The 19,094-nt window shown below is 44.4% G+C and overlaps 1 protein-coding gene across 1 annotated transcript in view; it reads right to left on the reverse strand.

The window, feature by feature from the left end:
• GTPBP8 (GTP binding protein 8) overlaps positions 1-19,094 on the reverse strand; it is a 105,232-nt gene that overhangs the window by 50,110 nt on the left and 36,028 nt on the right. The window contains exons 3-6 of the mRNA XM_086936285.1: positions 11,690-11,758; positions 8,018-8,116; positions 2,581-2,711; positions 2,092-2,278 (exon numbers count right to left, since the gene is read on the reverse strand). Coding sequence (XP_086792411.1) covers positions 2,092-2,278; positions 2,581-2,711; positions 8,018-8,116; positions 11,690-11,758 — 486 coding nt within the window. The remainder of the gene's footprint in view (positions 1-2,091; positions 2,279-2,580; positions 2,712-8,017; positions 8,117-11,689; positions 11,759-19,094) is intronic.

The following is a 19,094-nucleotide window of genomic DNA, read 5'->3' on the forward strand; positions in this document are numbered from 1 at the left end:
ACTGCTCAGCACTCTGAAACCTTCCAATCACCTCACGGACCCCCTTCCTGCTAACGCTGTAAAAGTCCTTACCCCGTCGCTCCTTCCACTCTGGACCAAAATTATTAACAGCTCACTTCAACAAGGGATCATTCCAGACTCCCTCAAAGTTGGACAAGTAACACCTTTGCTAAAGAAACCTACAGCCGACCCCTCTGACCTAAACAACTACCGTCCCATTACCAACATTCCGACTCTTGCCAAACTGCTGGAAAAATGCGCACAAATACAATTGACTAAACATATTAATCAATTTGATCTCCTCAACTCTCATCAATCAGGCTTCCAAGCCAATCACAGTACGGAAAACTGCCATGATTCACATAATCGACGACGCCCTCCAAATCCTAGATCATAACGATACCTGCCTCCTCATCCTCCTTGATCTCTCCTCCGCATTTGACACCGTCAAACATGAGAACTTACTCGAACTATTAAACACAAGAATGGGCCTATCTGGAACTGTGCTCAAATGGTTCACTTCTTTTCTGCACAACAGGTCGCAGAAATTCAAGAGCAACAACTTGATGTCCGCACCAAGACCTGTATCGCTAGGCGTACCACAAGGATCCTCCCTATCCCCAACTTTGTTCAACCTAGTTATGGAACCTCTCACCACCTTGCTGCAAGAATCCAATGTACACTTCCACATGTATGCTGATGACACCCAACTCTATCTCAAACTACAATCACCCAAAGACATCACGCTCTTGAACTCAACGATCAGAAGCACCCAATCTTGGTTGGCCGCTAATCATCTCAAACTCAATGCCCTTAAAACAGAGTTCCTCCTGATCGCACCTCCCGCGAAGATCACTACCGCACAAATGTGGCTTAAAGACCTAACGGCACTCAATGTTCAACCCACCATCGTGGACTCAGCGAAATCTTTGGGCATAACACTTGACACCATTCTCAGCATGCAGGAACACATCAACAAAGCAACTAAGGGAGCAAACTACCAAATCAACACCCTTAGGAAACTTAAACCTTTCCTTCCAGCCAAAGACTTCCAAACTGCGGTACAATCACTAATCATACCTCGAATAGAATACGGCAGCATCGCCCTCTGCGGTCTCCCCCTAACTACTACGGCACCCATAAGAGCCTCTCTAAACGCCGCAGCGAGACTTATCACTGGATCAAAAAAACACTCACACATTTCCCCTGACTTCAAATCACTGAACTGGCTGCCGTTTGAAGCCAGAATACACCTGAAAATCACTTGTTTGACCCACAAGGCTGTCCACCTGGGCTCACCTAGATACCTCGCTCAGAAGCTGACGATTTCTGGAGGCTCCAGAATCACTAGAGGCACAAACAATCTTTTGCTAAAGCCTAAAAGATTCCGCAAGGAAAAAACCTATAAACGCTCTTTCTCAGGAATGGCCCCCAGGATTTGGAACTCGCTCCCCCCTGAAACAAGGCTCATCACCTCTACCATACTTTTCAAGAGAGAAGTAAAAGCAATCCTTATGGCTAAATACACTTGAACCACTACTGGGGATAAACTACAAAGACTCGAGACTCATCTGTACTACTTGCTCGAACCCTTGTATTTTTAGGTTGACTTTGAAATTGACTTACTTGATTGTTTCATGATATCACTTCAATGTACTGTTAACTTGATTGATGTATCTGCGTATACATGCTCCCCCCCTCTGTAAAGCGCTCCGATATCTGCGAAGATCTTGTTCGCGTTATATAAAACTTTCAAAATAAATAAAATAAAAATAAATGAGCCTTTTAAGAACAGGAATGGAAGCCAGAGTAGCGGTTGACACCTAATATATGCTGATGTCCTCCCTTGTAGGTGGGGTCACAGATGTAGCTGAATAACACCATCTGGAAAGGCTGGGGAGCTATTGCTGGGGAAAGGATTTCAGCCCAATCTGGTGCCAGGAGGGATATTCATAAGGAATCTGCAGGAAGATATATGCATCAGCTGACATTAGATATCCAATTCATTCCAACACAGTAAGGTCTTTAGTTACTCCTGAGAACATATAAATGCAGAGACCTTTCATTGTACTACATTTTGCTATAATTTACCATTCTCCTCATGGCTGACTGGTTAGCTGGCAGAGACTGTGGACTGCAGGGCTCTCTGTACAGATATATTCTTTCCATAACATTAGTTTCATGATTTTCCGTTTGAGTATGTTTCCTTCTTAATACCATTTGAGTTAATAATACGTCCACTAACACCAGTATTAAGGCCAAATGTCTTTTTACGATTCTATGTTTAAAACATATATATGTTAATTGAAGCAAAAGTTATACTTGCACCTTCACAAGTTATAGGTAATAGCTAATTATTTTAGGTATTGTCAATTCTGTGTCTACTTTATCTATTTAGCACTGTATTTTGTACATTATTCTATGAATCACCTAATAAAAATTGCCTAATATAGCAGTTCTTGCAGTGCAACATCACCTTGAAGTGCCGGTAGCTGATTCTATACTCAGAGTTGTGGCAAGCTGCTCCCTACATCTATAAAAACAACTACGGCAAGAAATCAAACATTATTTGTTACTCACTTCTGTCTTCCTTCCAGATAAGCCTCCACCATCTCTTCAAAATCTTTGGGAGCTCGGTAACCATAACCAGGCATGTCAACCACAGTAAACGCTTTTCCTACTTTGAAAAAGTTTAGTTTCTTTGTGTGGCCCTACAATTAAAAAAGAAAAAGTTAGAGACCATTATGGACTATCAGATGGGAAATATGTATCTTAAAATAGTTCAGAAGAACATTTGGGAGAGCACAACTTCATGAAAGGATAGACTCTTAGCTGAGCCCTTGCACTGCAAACGCAAATGTACTTTCATTGTCACTTGAGCCCTGATTGAAAGACAATGGGCCTGATTATAAGTTGAGGTGTAATATATCGCCCCTGATAAATAATGATACCACAGTTTACATTAATTATTGGATGAGATACATAACTCCTATTATGAGCTTATGGTGAATAAAATCTAGATTTTTGTGTTTAAGGCACCAAAATCTGCATGATATAGTAAATACTGTATGTTCTCCCCAGTTAAATTTCAGCAGGTTTGACCTGCAGAAATATGACGAATGCTGGGTTATTTAACACATCCCATAATTATAGAATGCGGTAAAACCAAACTCATAATTCCATCCTGTGCATAAACGAGTTTACGCACAGGGCGGAAATAACCGCCTAACTAGTAATCAGGCCCTCTGTCGTAACAAACACGGTGGTGTTCCTTTTTGTATCTAATCTTTTTTCAATGGAGACTCACGATCAGGTGGAGGCTCAGGAATAGATTCAGAAAATCAATGTAAGCCATAACATGAGGTAGTTTTTGTTATGATAAATTAGCTGAACAATATATTAAAACTATTACTGGTGTTTGCTAGTGAAAATGTGCTTTTATCAGAGATTGCTCAATTTAATTAAATTAAACTCACTGGCGATACCAGACCATTCCAAAATTAAGAATGTCATCTAAATGGGGGATATGCAATGAAAGTCTATAAAAGATACCTAAAAAGATGCCAGTGTAACTTTAAATTTCACTTATTTCTCAAGCTGATTGCATGTTGCAATATCATACCAGCACAATAAATAAAAACATCCTACATAATGAGAAAGTGCACACTCGAGGGAAAACTTCAAATTGTCTCACTTTGTCTTAGAGATAGTTTCCTCAACGTGATTGGCCCTGAACTAATATAGTGTGTGTGGCGGGACCATCTGAGTAATAGCCACAGAGAGGGGACCCGCACTTGTGGCACTGCCAATGGGGACAGAAGGATCAGAGGAAGCAGTGGCAATGGGGCCAAACTAGGGTCAGTGCAGGAATGCTGGTTTAGGAGATCCTTGGATGAGGACAAATTCAGAGTTTGAAAGGTCCTCTCTGGTTAGAGAGCCCAAGAAGCAGGCAGGAAACCGGAATGTAGTACGGTCTCCGCATCAGGGATGTCAAGTTTGGTCTAATGGGATCCTGTACCCCCGTCAAGTCAAGTCATAAAATTTATATAGCGCACTACATACCCAGAGGGTTTCAAGGCGCTTGGGGAGGGGAGGGGGATTATTAGTCAAATATCCACGTTTTAAGTTGTTTTCTGAACGCTAGGTGATTCTGGGTGAGGCGAAGGTAAGCGGGGAGTGAGTTCCATGTTTTGGCAGCCAGGTATGAGAAGGATCTGCCTCCCATGGTGGTTTTGTTGATGCGAGGGACAGTGGCGAATGCTTGGCTGGAAGAGCGAAGTTGGCGGGAGGGGGTGTAGAAGGACAGACGAGAGTTGAGGCAGTCTGGTCCGATGTCGTAGAGTGATTTGTGTGCGTGGGTAAGCAGTCGGAAAGTAATCCTCTTATTGACGGGTAGCCAGTGGAGGTCTTTAAGGTGGCCAGAGATGTGTTCATTGCGTGGGATGTCTAATATGAGCCTGGCTGAGGCGTTTTGGATTCGTTGTAGTTTCTTCTGGAGTTTGGCGGTGGTACCTGCGTAGAGGGTGTTTCCGTAGTCCAGTCGGCTCGTGACCAGAGCATGGGTGACTGTTTTCCTTGTTTCGGTGGGGATCCAGCGAAATGTTTTTCTGAGCATGCGAAGGATGTTGAAGCAGGATGAGGATACGGCGCTGACTTGTCTGTTCATTGAAAGTGAAGAGTCCAGGATGACGCCAAGGTTCCGTGCGTGGTCTGTCGGGATGGGTGCTTTTCCGAGGGCTTCCGGCCACCAGGAGTCGTCCCATGCAGAGGGGGATTTACCTAAGATGAGGACTTCTGTTTTGTCTGAGTTCAGTTTCAGACGGCTTTGTTTCATCCATTCGGCGACTTCTTTCATTCCTTCGTGTAGGTTAGTTTTGGCGGTGCTGGGGTCCTTGGTGAGAGAAAGGATCAGTTGAGTGTCGTCCGCGTAAGAGATGATGTTGAGGTTGTGTTGGCGGGCGATGGTCGCGAGGGGGCTCATGTATACGTTGAAGAGGGTGGGGCTGAGTGAGGATCCTTGTGGTACGCCGCAGATGATTTCAGAGGCCTCGGAATTGAATGGTGGGAGGCGGACTCTCTGGGTTCTTCCGGAGAGGAACGAGGTGATCCATTCCAGTGCCTTTCCTTGGATTCCGATGTTTCTGAGGCGCTGTAAAAGGGTGCTGTGGCAGACTGTGTCGAAGGCTGCAGAGAGGTCGAGGAGGATGAGGGCGACTGTGTCTCCATTGTCCAGTAGAGTTCGAATGTCGTCTGTTGCTGCGATGAGGGCGGTCTCAGTGCTGTGTTTTGCTCGGAAGCCAGATTGTGAGGAGTCGAGGGATTTGTTGGCTTCGAGGAAGGCGGCGAGCTGGTTGTTGACAGCTTTCTCGATGACTTTGGCCGGGAATGGAAGAAGTGAGATGGGGCGGTAGTTTTTGAGTTCGGTGGGGTCTGCTGTTGGTTTTTTCAGAAGGGCGGTGAGTTCAGCGTGTTTCCAGTCTTCTGGGAAGGTAGCGGAGTTGAAGGAGCAGTTGATGACGTCTCGGAGGTGCGGAGCTATGACGGAGTCTGCTTTGTTGAAGATGTGGTGAGGGCATGGGTCTGTGGGGGATCCAGAGTGGATGGAATTCATCAGGCGGATGGTGTCCTCAGTGGTGATTGGGTTCCAGGCGTTAAGGGTGTTAACGGGGGGAAGATAGTCAGCTGATGGTAGGGTGGGTTGGCTTCCGGGTTGGTTGTCAAAGCTGTTGTGGATGTCAGCAATCTTGTTGTGGAAAAAAGAGGCTAGGGAGTCGCAGAGGGTTTGAGAGGGGGTGATGTCGTTGGAGTTGGCCGAGGGGTTGGAAAATTCCTTGACGATGTTGAAAAGTTCCTTGCTGTTGTGGGCGTTGTTGTCGAGTCGATCCTTGAATGCTGTTTTTTTGGCTTTTCGGATCAGTTGGTGGTGAGTACGGATGGCGTTTTTGAAGGCGTCCTTGTTGCTGGTGGATGAGTCTTTTTTCCAGGCCTTTTCAAGGGAGCGGCATAGTTTCTTGGATTTCTTGAGGTCCTCGTTGAACCATGAGGCCTTCTTGATTTTGTGTTGGCGTTTTTTCAGTGGTGCTAAGGTGTCTGCGGTGTTGGATAACCAAAGGGTGAGGTTGGAGGCGGCTTCGTTGGCGTTAGAAGAGAGGGCTGGGGGGGTTTGAAGGAGCGATGAGGAGATCTGTACCGTGGTGATTTTGTTCCAGTTTCTTTGTAGAGTTGGTTGGAGGTGGATGATGGGTTTCGGCTTGTTGTAGGTGAAGTGGACGCAGCTGTGGTCAGTCCAGAGGAGCTCCGTAGTGTGGTTGAAAGAGACATGGTTGCTAGAGGTGAAGATGGGGTCGAGTGTGTGACCTGCGATGTGGGTGGGGGAAGTGACCAGTTGTTTAAGTCCGAGGTTGGCGAGGTTGTCTAAGAGGGTGGCGGTGTTGCGGTCGTTGATCTTCTCAAGGTGGAAGTTGAGGTCTCCCAGGAGGATGTAGTCTTTGGAGGGGAGCGCGTGTGGGGTGATGAAGTCCGTGATGTCTTCACTGAATTTTGCGCGGGGTCCTGGTGGTCTGTAGAGGAGGGTGCCTCTGAGTGTGGTCTTGGGGTCGATGTGGATCTGGAAGTGGAGGTGTTCGGAGTTGGCGAGGTTGGCGTCAGAGCTGGTTGAGATGCGGATTGATTTCTTGTGGACGATAGCGATTCCTCCTCCTGTTTGGTCGGTGCGGTCTTTGCGTGTAATCTTATAGTCGTCAGGGATAGCGATGGCGATGTCGGGGGCGGAGGAGGCGTTCATCCATGTTTCCGTTAGGAAGGCGACGTCTGGAGAGATGGTGTCTAGTAGGTTCCAAAGGTCAATGGCGTGCCTGTGGACCGACCGGGTGTTGAGAAGGATGCATTCTAGGTGGTTGGGGTCGGGAATCTGTGGTGTGGTCGGAGCGGAGACGTTGACGGTGCCGCTGAATTTGCAGGAGAGGCAGGAGAACGGTCCATGGGTGCGTCCTGGAGCGGCTTGGATGCAGTTGGGGGCGCGACCGGGGTTAAGGGCTAGGAGGGTGGCGGCATCGTAGGTAACGCGGGGGGGCTGGGCAGTGCGAGGGGCAGGGGGTCTGGCGCTGGGCGCGGTCCAGGCGGGCGTAGACGGGCTTACCTTTGGCGCACCTTCGGCGTGTACGAAGCGCGTGGACGCTGCGCGTGGGGGCATTGGCCATAAATGGATGGTGGGGGGGAGGGGCGAGGGCGCTTCAGCTGGGAGGCGGGGCGGGCAAAGGACGACGACAACAACAACAAAATGCGACAAAATGGAGGTGGAGGGGTCAGGGCGGCAGGAGCGCTAGGGGGGGAAACGAATGCTAATCAGATAAAGCGGCGAGATCAAAACACAGTGAGCAACAGAGTCACGCTAGCAGAAACGCACTTTAAAAGGGCAAGTCGGTAAGTTCAGTTATTAAATGGGCAAAGCGGCGGTTCTAGCAAGCAGCGGTAATGAGGGCACACAGCAGGCAGTACTTGTTAAATGCAGACCAATTTAGATTGTAAGCGCTGCAGAAACGATACCTCAGCAGCAGGGAGCAGGGAGCGACCACTCAGCTTTGAAGCAGAGAGTGAGTCACCTGTGGCTCTGAACACGGAGTCCACCAGGACTGGGGATCTAGAGGAGAAAAGGGAAGCCTGATTCCTTTTCTCTAAGAGGTCTGGCAGAGTGGAGAATCAAGAAGGAAAGAGTGTGAAGAAAGGCAAGTTTGCAGAAAATGCAAAAGTGGGGAGTAGGTTGGACAGTGATTGGCCAAAAGATAATCTAGTAGTTATAAATCAATGTAGCCCATCATGTGTCTTTGCATCCTTTTGTTTGTCTTCTGTTTTCAACAGTTATTAATGCAGTAAACAAATATAACAATAACCATTTCACGCTTTAAATAAAATCTGAAAGCTTTCTAAAACAACAAAAAACTGCAGAAACCACAACCAACCTATTTTCCGAGGCAGCCAAGTACATAATCCGCATAAACAAAAAATATACAGAACTTACTGGATTCTTTGACACTCTCACCAGGTCTGGAGGGCAGAGTGCAAATAAGGCTTTGATCAGAGAAGACTTTCCAACATTGCTTCTGCCAATAAAGCACACCTCGATGTGAAAGAAAGAGCAGCAAATTAGAGACAAGAAGCAAAGAATTTCGAACATAACAAATTAAAAGTAATTATTTTTCCATTCATATCATCACTACAAAACTCCAGGGAGGTTATGAGAAGCATAGGTGCTGGGATCATAACTCACAAGAGTAAGCATGCTTATACCGCATGAATCAAAAATGAGCAAATTACAGACAATTCCCTGTTCAACACATGGATTTCCGAGACCAGCTGGAAAAGTGGCAGTCCCATTAACACTGGCGAGACACAAACTACTGGAGACTTCATGGCATGAATAACCGGACTGTCAGACTTTGACACTCGTCCATGAAGCCCTCTTAGCATCCATTTACAGGGATGTATGACATTACAACGCATGCTTTTACCACGCATGCTTTTACATCGCAACTTTTACAACGCATGCCTTTACAACGCATAGTGTTGAGGGGTGCTGGATAGTGAATAGTTTAATTTACTAATACAACTCCAGTCTCCGTGGATAGTAGGGAAGGTGTTGGATAGTAAATTAAATCTATTCCCTATCCTAGAGCGCCCCCCAGCGCAATGCGTTGTAATGTTTTGCGTTGTAAAAGTTGCAATGTAAAAGCACTGCGTGGTAAAAGTTGCGTTGTAAAGGATGTTTCCCATTTACAGTGAGAGAGATCCCTTTCTCATTTTAAGTTCCGGGACATTTTTATTGGTTTTGTAAAATTTAACAGAAAGCCTCCCCTCTTTTCCCTTTTCCACCCGCATATAGTTCCATCATAAGTTGTTTGTTGCCTCTTGGAGCACCTTTCATGTCTTAGACAGTCAAGGTCGGGAATTGTTAGCAGGTAAAGTGGAACTATTTATAGAGTTTTTAATGATCCTGGGAAAGTTAGATCCCTGTAGTGCCTAGACAAATATAGCTTGGGTTTCCAGATTCTCTTCTTTTGGTAGGGTGTTATCTTTTCAATCACAAGGATAAACTACAATTTTACAAACAAGTTACAAAAGGCTGGTGGTGACAGACTGTATTGTTTGTCGAGCGGTTATCACATTAACAATTATAAAAGGCATCAGTCCTTTTCAACCTCCCCTTTAATTCTGCGGCGTCCAACACAGTATTATGCTAACTGTACGCTGGGCTATTCATACTTCTGTAATGTTCTCATCAGCTTTCAGGACCTCTCTCCAGAATGTTTGTAGATGGGGCAATGCCATAAATGTGGGATATTGTTCTCAAATCTCCACATTGTCGCTAGCAAAACTCTGGATTAGGGTTTTTGGAGGCCTTATATGTGTAGGTGTGTGTTACGTTTGTATGTCTTGCAATGTATCTAATTGCACAGTTCCGGGGTAGGTTTAGCACCAATTCCCTCTCCCATCTCTGCTGGTTGGTGGCTTTAGATGCCGGTCCTCCTTCACACCTATTAATCTGTATATCTTCGATACTAGATCGTCGGATAGTCTCGCTATTAACTTTTTGAACTGTTAGACTTTATATCCTTTTGCATGACCCAGTGCTTAATTTAAGTGTTTCTGGATCTTTCTGATTCTCCAAGGCCAAAATATATTTTCATTTGCCCAAATAATGTATCTGGCTAATGCTGAAGAGATTTGCAATCTTAACATATCTGGGTAGTTTCAGCTACAAAATGCTTCCATGTTAGCACTCCGGTTGTAATCGGGATTGTCACATTTGGGTGCCTAAGGTACAAGAAATTGGGTCAGGCCTTCTTTTTCACTTAAATTGCCCCAGAGGCATTATAGGCCTAGTTATAGGGGACTGCAAGAGGTTCATGCCTCTTTATTTGGGGCTAATGTACAGAGTTTCCCACGGGAAGCCCCTTACCGAACGAATAGTGGTTGATAAAGCACCAATGGCGGTCTGTTTCAGCCTACGGCCATTCCATTTTGATTTGTACCTTGATAATGAATCATAGAGTTTGGGATCCCCAAGACCCCTAGTTTCGATGGTCACTACCCTCTTTTAATACCTACTATAAAATGTTGCTAAGCCCCTTCTACTTATTTAATTATTTGAATATCAATCTGAATCAGGATGGCCTTAAAAAATATAAGCACCTTTGGAAGTAGAATCATTTTGACTGAGGGGTATCTGCCTGTGTCTGGATCGGAACTGTTTTTGCTTTGCTTAAGAGAGGACGGCGGTTAGGATTTGAATACTCAATACTGCCTTCTATCTGGATTCCAATTTATTTCACAGTGGACCCGCTCCACTTAAATTGTGAGTTAGTCCCGAGAAGTTATTCATCTTCTTCGGGTATTTATTCTGATCTTCGCAATGGGGTTGGTTTATCCCACTAGGGCCACTCTTATGGTTTTTTTTTAGCCATGCCCGTTAGCCACAGTTTTTTTCTAGGAAGGCTGGTCAAATTATTATTTTTTTTAATGCGGTCTCGTTGTCAAGCAAGAGCAGTGGCACCATTTTTCTTTGAATGTTAGCAATGCCAATCAGGTGGATCACCTTTTTTGTTTTATCTCCCACCCCTCTTATGGATATGAAGCTGGCTTGGTACGGATGGATATCAGGATTGGGTAGTGGAAGTGGGGAACCTAAAACTTACCAGCATCTTGCCGCCACCGCCACGAGAGTCATTTGGGCAGAGACCAGCGGGCGCGAAGGAGCGCAGACATCGCCGCCGCCACCGCCAAGAGTCCCTGGACACCGGACTCCGCGCCGCCGCTCCGGGAGACCACAAATCCCGGCAGGCCTCGCGGCGGCGCGTGTGCAGTGACGCGGGTCGTCGCGCAGCAGAGGGCGCCAGAGCCCTAGAAAGGGAGGAGAGCCCCGGCAAAGCGGGGGGAACCTAAAACTTACCAGCATCTTGCCGCCACCGCCACGAGAGTCATTTGGGCAGAGACCAGCGGGCGCGAAGGAGCGCAGACATCGCCGCCGCCACCGCCAAGAGTCCCTGGACACCGGACTCCGCGCCGCCGCTCCGGGAGACCACAAATCCCGGCAGGCCTCGCGGCGGCGCGTGTGCAGTGACGCGGGTCGTCGCGCAGCAGAGGGCGCCAGAGCCCTAGAAAGGGAGGAGAGCCCCCGCGTCGCGGGACGCGAGCGGGACGCCCGGGGCTAAGCCCGGGCAAAGGGCGGGCCCTCTTAGACCCTCAGAGGCCCGAGGAGCCTGGCATGTGCCAGATACCCTGCCCGGTTGCTAGCAGCCAAAGGACATCGAGACTGCATAACTGTAAGTTGGCTGTCACATACCATTGTGAGCCCCTGAGCTCTTGTTGCATTGAGATTGGTACTGGTAATTGACAATAAGCTTTTTTCACCCGCTTAGTGGGTTATTTACTGGGCCTGCCATGAATCACCCAGAGACTAGAAGCATGGCAGCTGCTGGGGCAAAGAAACTAACTGGTACCTTAGACGATTTTATAGTGCGCACACATGCCCTTATTGATGAAGGGATCATACTGATGGATAGAAGGGTGTCCCAAGACCTAGCCATGGCAAAGCGTTCCTCTCTGGGCCATATTGCACAAGCATGCACACCCAACAATGTATCCGCCCCAAAGATACTCGTAATGGTACACAAAGACCAGGGTTGCGACTTACCTGCCTCGCAGGAAGGCCTGGAGGCAACCCCAAATCTTTCCTTGTTACTGGAAAATGGCCCTGCGGCAACTGAAAATGAAACCACAGTTAGTACCCTAATTGAAAGGGGGAGGAAGGAGGGGGCAATCCCTAAACTAAAGAGTACTAAACAAAAGCCGATTAAAACTACTACTCGCAAAGGGAAAAAAGCCCAGACTGGCAAAACCCATGACCCAATCCAGTTGGATCCGACCCCATTAAATGTGTGCACCAACCCAGACGCTCACACCAATATTAATGGTGCCGCTGGTGGGCCCCGGGCAAGTGTGGGCATAACACTAAGTCTGCCAGATGAAACTATCTTGGATAGTAGCTTGGAGGGGATCTTGGAACTAAGTGGGGTTGTTGACAATCAAGCTGGAGGGAGCGAGGACAGCAGTAGCCTAAGCATGGTTAATAATAACATCTTTGCAATGCTAAAAATTCTCTTAGAACCTATTGAGGTTAGGCTACGATGTCTGGAAACAATATTGACTAATATCCATAAAGATATCAGTGCCCCTAGCTTCAATTCGAACAATAAAGTTCCTCAAAAAAAACCAACTACGAATAGACCACCCACAGCTGCTAAAAGCGATGTTAGCACTAATCTACCTCCAAAACCTACCACTAATCCACCTCCAAAACCCACCACTAACCCACCCCCAAAATCTACACCAACACCTAAAAATTCTACCATAACTGACAAAGCAGCGCCACCCACACAAATTCCTAAGGATAAAGTTAATGTAGAAAAGAGGGAGACACGTAGAAACATACATCTACCACCAGAAGCCTCAACATACGTTGTGGTCCTTACTGGAGTCCCCCAACCTGATGATAAATCACATGAAAATAATGGGGGACTTGTAAACAAAACAATTCATTGGTTAAATGATAACTACCCTCTCCCCCCGGCCTTCAAAAGCAACATCCTTATGGTCGAAAGGGCTCCTTGGGTGGGGTATAACAATAAAAAAAGGACACACGGTGACTGCGTGGTAATAACATTTGAGAATCCCCGCACCGCAGAATTTATTACATCGAGGCCCCCAAGAAATTATGGCTTGTCTATTGTGGCTAGGCCATTATCCTATTTTTACCCTGAGGGTGAACAACCGGATAATAGGTGGAGTTGGATCAGGGACAATCGACACCATGGTGGTAATACTGGTCAGTCTTCTGATAATAACTACCACAACACACGGTGGAATGGGAGGCATGATGATGGTTGGAACACTGTGAAACACAAAGGTAGACCTCCTTACTTTTATCCACAAGGTTATGATCCAGGATGGGCAGGCAATCTGCAATTTCCTCCGTTTTTCCCATGTTACAACCGGTTTGACTGCTTGGAAGCAGTGGACTGACTCCCCAAGATCAAGGAAGATGACCGGCTGCCTATCAATCCCGTAGACCTGGGTTCTACAAGTTGCCTGGGGTCTGAGGAAACCCCAGAAATACAGGGGGGGAATGAGCACATACAAGGGAGCCAGGTCAGCAGACTAGGGGATACTGTAGATATTTCATCTGTAGATAAAGATTACTGTACGGTGCTATTTTGGAACGTGGCTGGGTTAAAACAAAAGATTACCAATCCAAGCTGGGATGAGGCCATTACCGACGTGGGAATACTAGCCCTTCAAGAAACTTGGGCCACCACGCCGATACACCTTAATGGCTACAAAACTTACTTTACCCCTGCGGTGGGTGGAGTACACGGAAGACCCAAGGGGGGGTTGATTGTATACATATCTAATCTTCTAGTATACGATAAAATTTCTTTTTCCCCCGGATCCAGCTACTACCAAAAAATAGTGATATATACAAGGAAGGGTCCAAAGATGGTTCTTTTTAATTTCTACAATAACTGTTCAGGTAGCATGATTAAGGACGTACTTGATACACTAACCCTAGAAATGCAAGACGAACTTGACAAGAGCAAGAGGGCTGAAGTTATGTTATTATGGGGGGGTGATTTTAACTGTACTCTCTGCAAAAAGGGCCAAAAGGGTATTTGTGGTTTAATGCTGGAACAAGATGTCAATTTGACGCATTTTGAACATACCCTATTAGGCGACTCATTAAATGAAATGATTTTTAACTTTAATCTTGGGTTTACAAATGAATTAGCACACCATACAACGACATTTGTTCCAACTTTTGTCGGGCGGGGTGCCTCATCCATTATCGATTTTAGTTTATGTACACTTAGCTCTGCGAACAGATTGATTAGAGCAAACATCATGGATCTACCACTGAGTGATCATCTGCCACAGGTATTAAAAATGGAGAACCTATTTGCTGTAGTCGATACTAGAGAATGTCAGAACCAAATGGTTCAGGACGTGAGGTTGGGTGCTCAAAATGGTTACAACCTTAAATGGAGCAGACTGGTCCCGGATGATTTCCTGTATAAAATATTGAGTAAATGCATGAGTAGCTTTTCGACCTGTTTAGATGAATACGCAGAGAACTGTGAAATAATAACCCATTTTAATATCATTTCCGGTAAAATTAAGGAAGCATTGTGGGTTAATAGGAAAAATTCCCTAAAGTCCAATAGGAAATGGTTTGATAGGAAGTGCACTAGAGCTCTAACAAAGCTTAGACATGCAATTCATAATAGACCACGGGACGTAATCCAAATTAGAATTGCAAGGAAGGACTACAATTTAGCATTGAGGGACAGGAAGGCCTCGATAAAAAGGGAGGCTTGGGACAACCTATGCGATGCCTCAAAATCAAAGGATCCGGCTGCTTTTTGGAGGGTTATTAACACCCCCCTCTTACATGAACAAAAAGCACGCATGGAAATTGCCATCTCAGAAGATGAGTGGGTGGCTCATTTTTCCTCCCTTTATAAGGCTGTGGAACTAACCCCTGAAACAGGCCAGGATGTGGGGTTGCTAAATTTAGATACATCCAGAACTTTGACTGTAACCCTTCCTGAAGTTATAGCAAGCCTGAAGGCGACTAAGGGGGGCAAAGCAGCAGGACCAGACGGTATACCAGCTGACCTCTATAAGGCTAACATCGAATTATGGGGGCCACTGTTAGTTCAGCTCTTTAATGCCGCTCTGGCAAATAGCCCAATTCCTACCTGGTTTACATCAGTAATAGTCCCAATCTTCAAGAAAGGGGACAGGCTAAGTTGTACATGCTATAGGCCAATTTCCTTATTGGACTCCTCTATAAAAATCTTGGGGAGAGTGATTTTAGCTAAACTGCAAAGCTGGGCCGAGGATAATGGGGTGTTAAGCGATTTTCAATTTGGGTTCCAAAAGGGTTTAGGGACCATAGAGCAAGGTTTGAATCTTTTCACCTTGCAACAGAAGTATATAAAGGTCAAAAAACAACGTCTATACCTTACATTTGTTGATTTATCATCAGCTTTTGACTGTGTGTCACATATTAAATTATGGTCAATTATGGCCGATTTGGGGGTAGACAATGCCATTATATGTTTTCTGAGAGAGCTGTATTCTGGGGCCACTGCTAGTGTCAGATATGGGAATAATGGTGAATGCAGCAGACAATTTGGGATTGGTCGGGGTGTGCGCCAAGGGTGCGTCCTAGCCCCCTTTCTATTTTTGTTATACATAAATGGAATGGAGAAGCACCTCGTGCAGGAGGGCAGGGACATGCCTATGGTGAGAGGTAGGCCTGTCCCTGCACTGATGTACGCTGATGATGCTGTTCTGATGGCGCGCACCCCAATGGCTTTACAAACTTTGGTTACAGCCTTTAACACCTTCATGCTTGGTTTAGATTTGAAAATTAATTGTTCTAAAACTTTATCTATGTACTGTGGGCCCAGAACAAACAAGCATGCGAAGCCAATCTTCATAAATTCCAATCCCCTAGAAAGGACCCCCACCTTCCCTTATCTGGGGATATTGTTCCATGAAAGTGGCTCATGGACTACAGCAATTCATGCTAGATCTTTGTTATTTTCTAAGACCATTATGGCCCTAAAATGTTTTATGAAAAAATTAGGTAAAAAACCCATAAAAGAGATTTTAACTGTTTATAATGCGACTTGTATATCTGTAGCCACCTATGGTGCAGGATTATGGGGTTATTCAAACATCAGCTCAATCCAAATCATGGAAAATAAGTTTTTATGCCACATTCTGTCCGTACCCCAAAGTACTGCAACAATGATATGCCATGCTGAATTGGGAATATCTTATGTCACTGATACTATCCGAATTCAGCCAGTCCTTCTTTGGCATAGGGTTTGGACAAATGAAGAATGTGTTATCAATCGGGCTATTTTAAAGGACATCATGGCATTGGACAATATCAGTGATTTCAAATGGATAGGCTACGTCAGAGACTTTCTTGAAAAAATAAGTTGCCCCCAATACTTTGAGGACCCACAATCAATGGAATATATATCCAGAAGAGATTTGAAAAATCTGTGTATGGCTCACCTCAAGGAAAAGAGATATATAGAGGAGGCGAGAAAAAAGACTGTTTCTGCCCACCAGGATATCCTATGTGGAGAGAAATTGCAGCCATATCTTTCATTGTATATGTCCAATCATGAACGGTACCTTTTGACCCGATTTAGATTGAATATAGTTTTTAGGACATTATCGTTCCCCGTGATGAATTGTTGGTCGAAGGATTTATGTCTTTGTCCATGTGATGATGTTTCCCAACAATCTGATATACATATTTTATTCTTTTGTAAATTTTATACTCTTCCTCGAAAGAAACTTATCATCCCTATCCTTAAAGATTTAAATGTATATAGATGCCGCCTAGCGTTCACAGAGTGCCAGAAAATGGATACTGTTTTTATGGTCGCCTCAATTGCAGAATTTTTAAAATTAGTTTTTAAGTGTCGTAAATCAATTCAAATGGATTGATTATTTTTATTGTATATATGAATTTAATCTTGTTGTTTTTCTTTCTCGGGATTTAAAAAAAAAAAAAAAAAGTTTACTCTACCTCTTGTAAATTGTACCTTTCATGCTACTTTTATGGTTATCTTGCTTTTTAACCGAATAAAGTATTTTTGAATCTTGAATCTTGAATCTGGGTAGTGGAAGCTGGTTAGGGATTAGGTTTGTATAGATTGTTGCCGCATCCACACAGGTCTTACACATGATTCTTATTAGTACTAACCAGAAAGCAGCATAGAAAATGTGGAGTAACCATACAGGGCAGGACCTTTGGATGTGCATAGATTTAGACAGCTTTAATAATTTCTTCTGTTGGAATAGGTGCCTTTAGGGCTTTGGATTTTTCTATAGGTATTTTATCTAGCTATGTCTCTTTAATATAAAGTGTTATTTTGCTTTGGGGCATTGGTTTGGCTGTGTATAGGGTCTGTTAGTAATGCCGAAAGAGCAAGCTGATGTCTAGCTCTTCCATTGCCTGGGTTCCATTGCTCTTTTTATCTGCCAGCATTTGGGATTTAGATAATTTCTTATGGAGAAACTAGACAAGCATTTATCCTGCTTTATTTCTCCCTTCACAGTACTTTTGTTGGATTTTTGCCAAGGAGCATTACGCATTGTTTAGCTTGATAGAGCTCAAAATCGGATCATTTTTTACCTGACATGTTCGCCGATTTAGACACAGAAACCTGAAATGTGCACTTTGCAGACGTTGAGAAAAACAACACAGAAATGAGAAACAACACAGTAAAAGCATGCTTGAAATATGTAGAAAAAGAGAAACATTTGCAAAACGATTTTAATACTAGTAGGATGGAATACCAGATTACTTATGAAAGATGATTTTTAATATTCTACTGACCAAGTAACACAATTATAATTTTGTGACTTAGCATTTTTTAATGCCTTTCATTGTAATGCATCATGAAGAGAAAGTGGTGCAAAAACTTAGTAATAATTGTTACATAACATAGCTGATATTTTAGTAAAATTGAGAATAAGTTCCATGTATGGATTTTGAGAGTTTGTGGAATCAGGTCAGTTAGCCCAAATCATTTCCATGTAATAACATAACTGATGAATAATACAATTTTTCTTTAGATGAATTGCTTGATTTGGTTCATTATGTTTGACTTTAATTAGGAGTTTACTTTACTGAAATTAAGTATTAAGCTTTAAATGCATTTATGCATGTTATTTCCTAAACTGCATTATTTCATAGCTTAATGCAATGGATTTTTCACGTTAATTCAAATGCTGCTTTATCTATTCTGCATGTGCAACATTTCGTACAACTAAGGATATTCTTTTAGTGTTCAATCTGTTGAGACTGGTGAGAACATGAACCCTGTTGAGACACCATGGTCTTCAACATTGTTAATTTTCTTTGTTGACTAACCTTTGAGGACGGAAAGGTCAGTTGATTCTCATGACATGCATGGGAAACCATGGTAGAGTATAAAAAAATCTTATACATTATGATCGAAAGAGCAACCATATGATGGTCTTACCATTATGGAGTGCTGATTGGTCACCAGGAGTGGCATCAAGCCTTTAAAAAAAGAGACACATGAAAGGAGGGGCATTACATCACCTTTTGACTAAATGTGTGGTTTTATTTACCAATTTATAGAGCGTGCAAATACCCAAGGGTGTCTCAGCGCTATGGACTGTAAAGATAGCGGGAAGGCTTCTATTGCTCGAATAGACGGGTTTTCACTTGTTTCCTAAATGATAATAGTGCTGGACAGGTCTTGATTTATAAGGGGAGCAGGTTCCAAAGTTTAGCTGTTGCCTCAACAAATCTTCTGTCGCCCCAGATAACTTTGTTTGTTCTGGGAACGATAAGAAGATTGGCGGCTGCCGAGCGTAAGGCTCTGCTGGGTGCATGTGCTCACAGAGCTTTTTTTGAGATATTCAGGCCCTGCGCCATGGACTGCTTTATAAGCAATGCATAGCGCCCTAAATTTAGTTCTGCTTTTTATGGGCAGCCAATGGAGTTGACGACGGACACTGGAAATGGCTTAAACTTTGGAGTACCTGACAATATCCTAGTGGCTGCATCCTGTATCAGTTGCAGCTTCTTTAGCACATTTTCTTGTGTGTTAATTAACAGGCTGTTACAATAATCAACTCTTTACATAACCAGAGCACTAATGAGAGTTTTTCCAGCACTCAACGGGAGATAGGGTCGTAACTTTTTTATCTTCCTTAGAACGTAAAAAGTCGAAGAGGCCACTGCATTGACATGCTGTTTAAAAGTGAGGCTCTCGTCAAACATGATACATAGGTTTCTGGCCTTCTTAACAGGAGTGGGGAGTAATCCCAATTCCTCTGGCCACCATGTCAGAGACCATCCCGAAGTTAGGTTGCCAAAAACCATGACCTCAGTCTTATCCAAATTTAATTTAAGGCAATTGTTTGCCATCCACGAGCTGATGGCCAGCATGCCATCATGAAAGCCAGGCGCCACT

This window comes from Lissotriton vulgaris, chromosome 8 (genome assembly GCF_964263255.1).
Source record: "Lissotriton vulgaris chromosome 8, aLisVul1.2, whole genome shotgun sequence".
In the NCBI taxonomy this organism is placed as follows: domain Eukaryota; kingdom Metazoa; phylum Chordata; class Amphibia; order Caudata; family Salamandridae; genus Lissotriton; species Lissotriton vulgaris.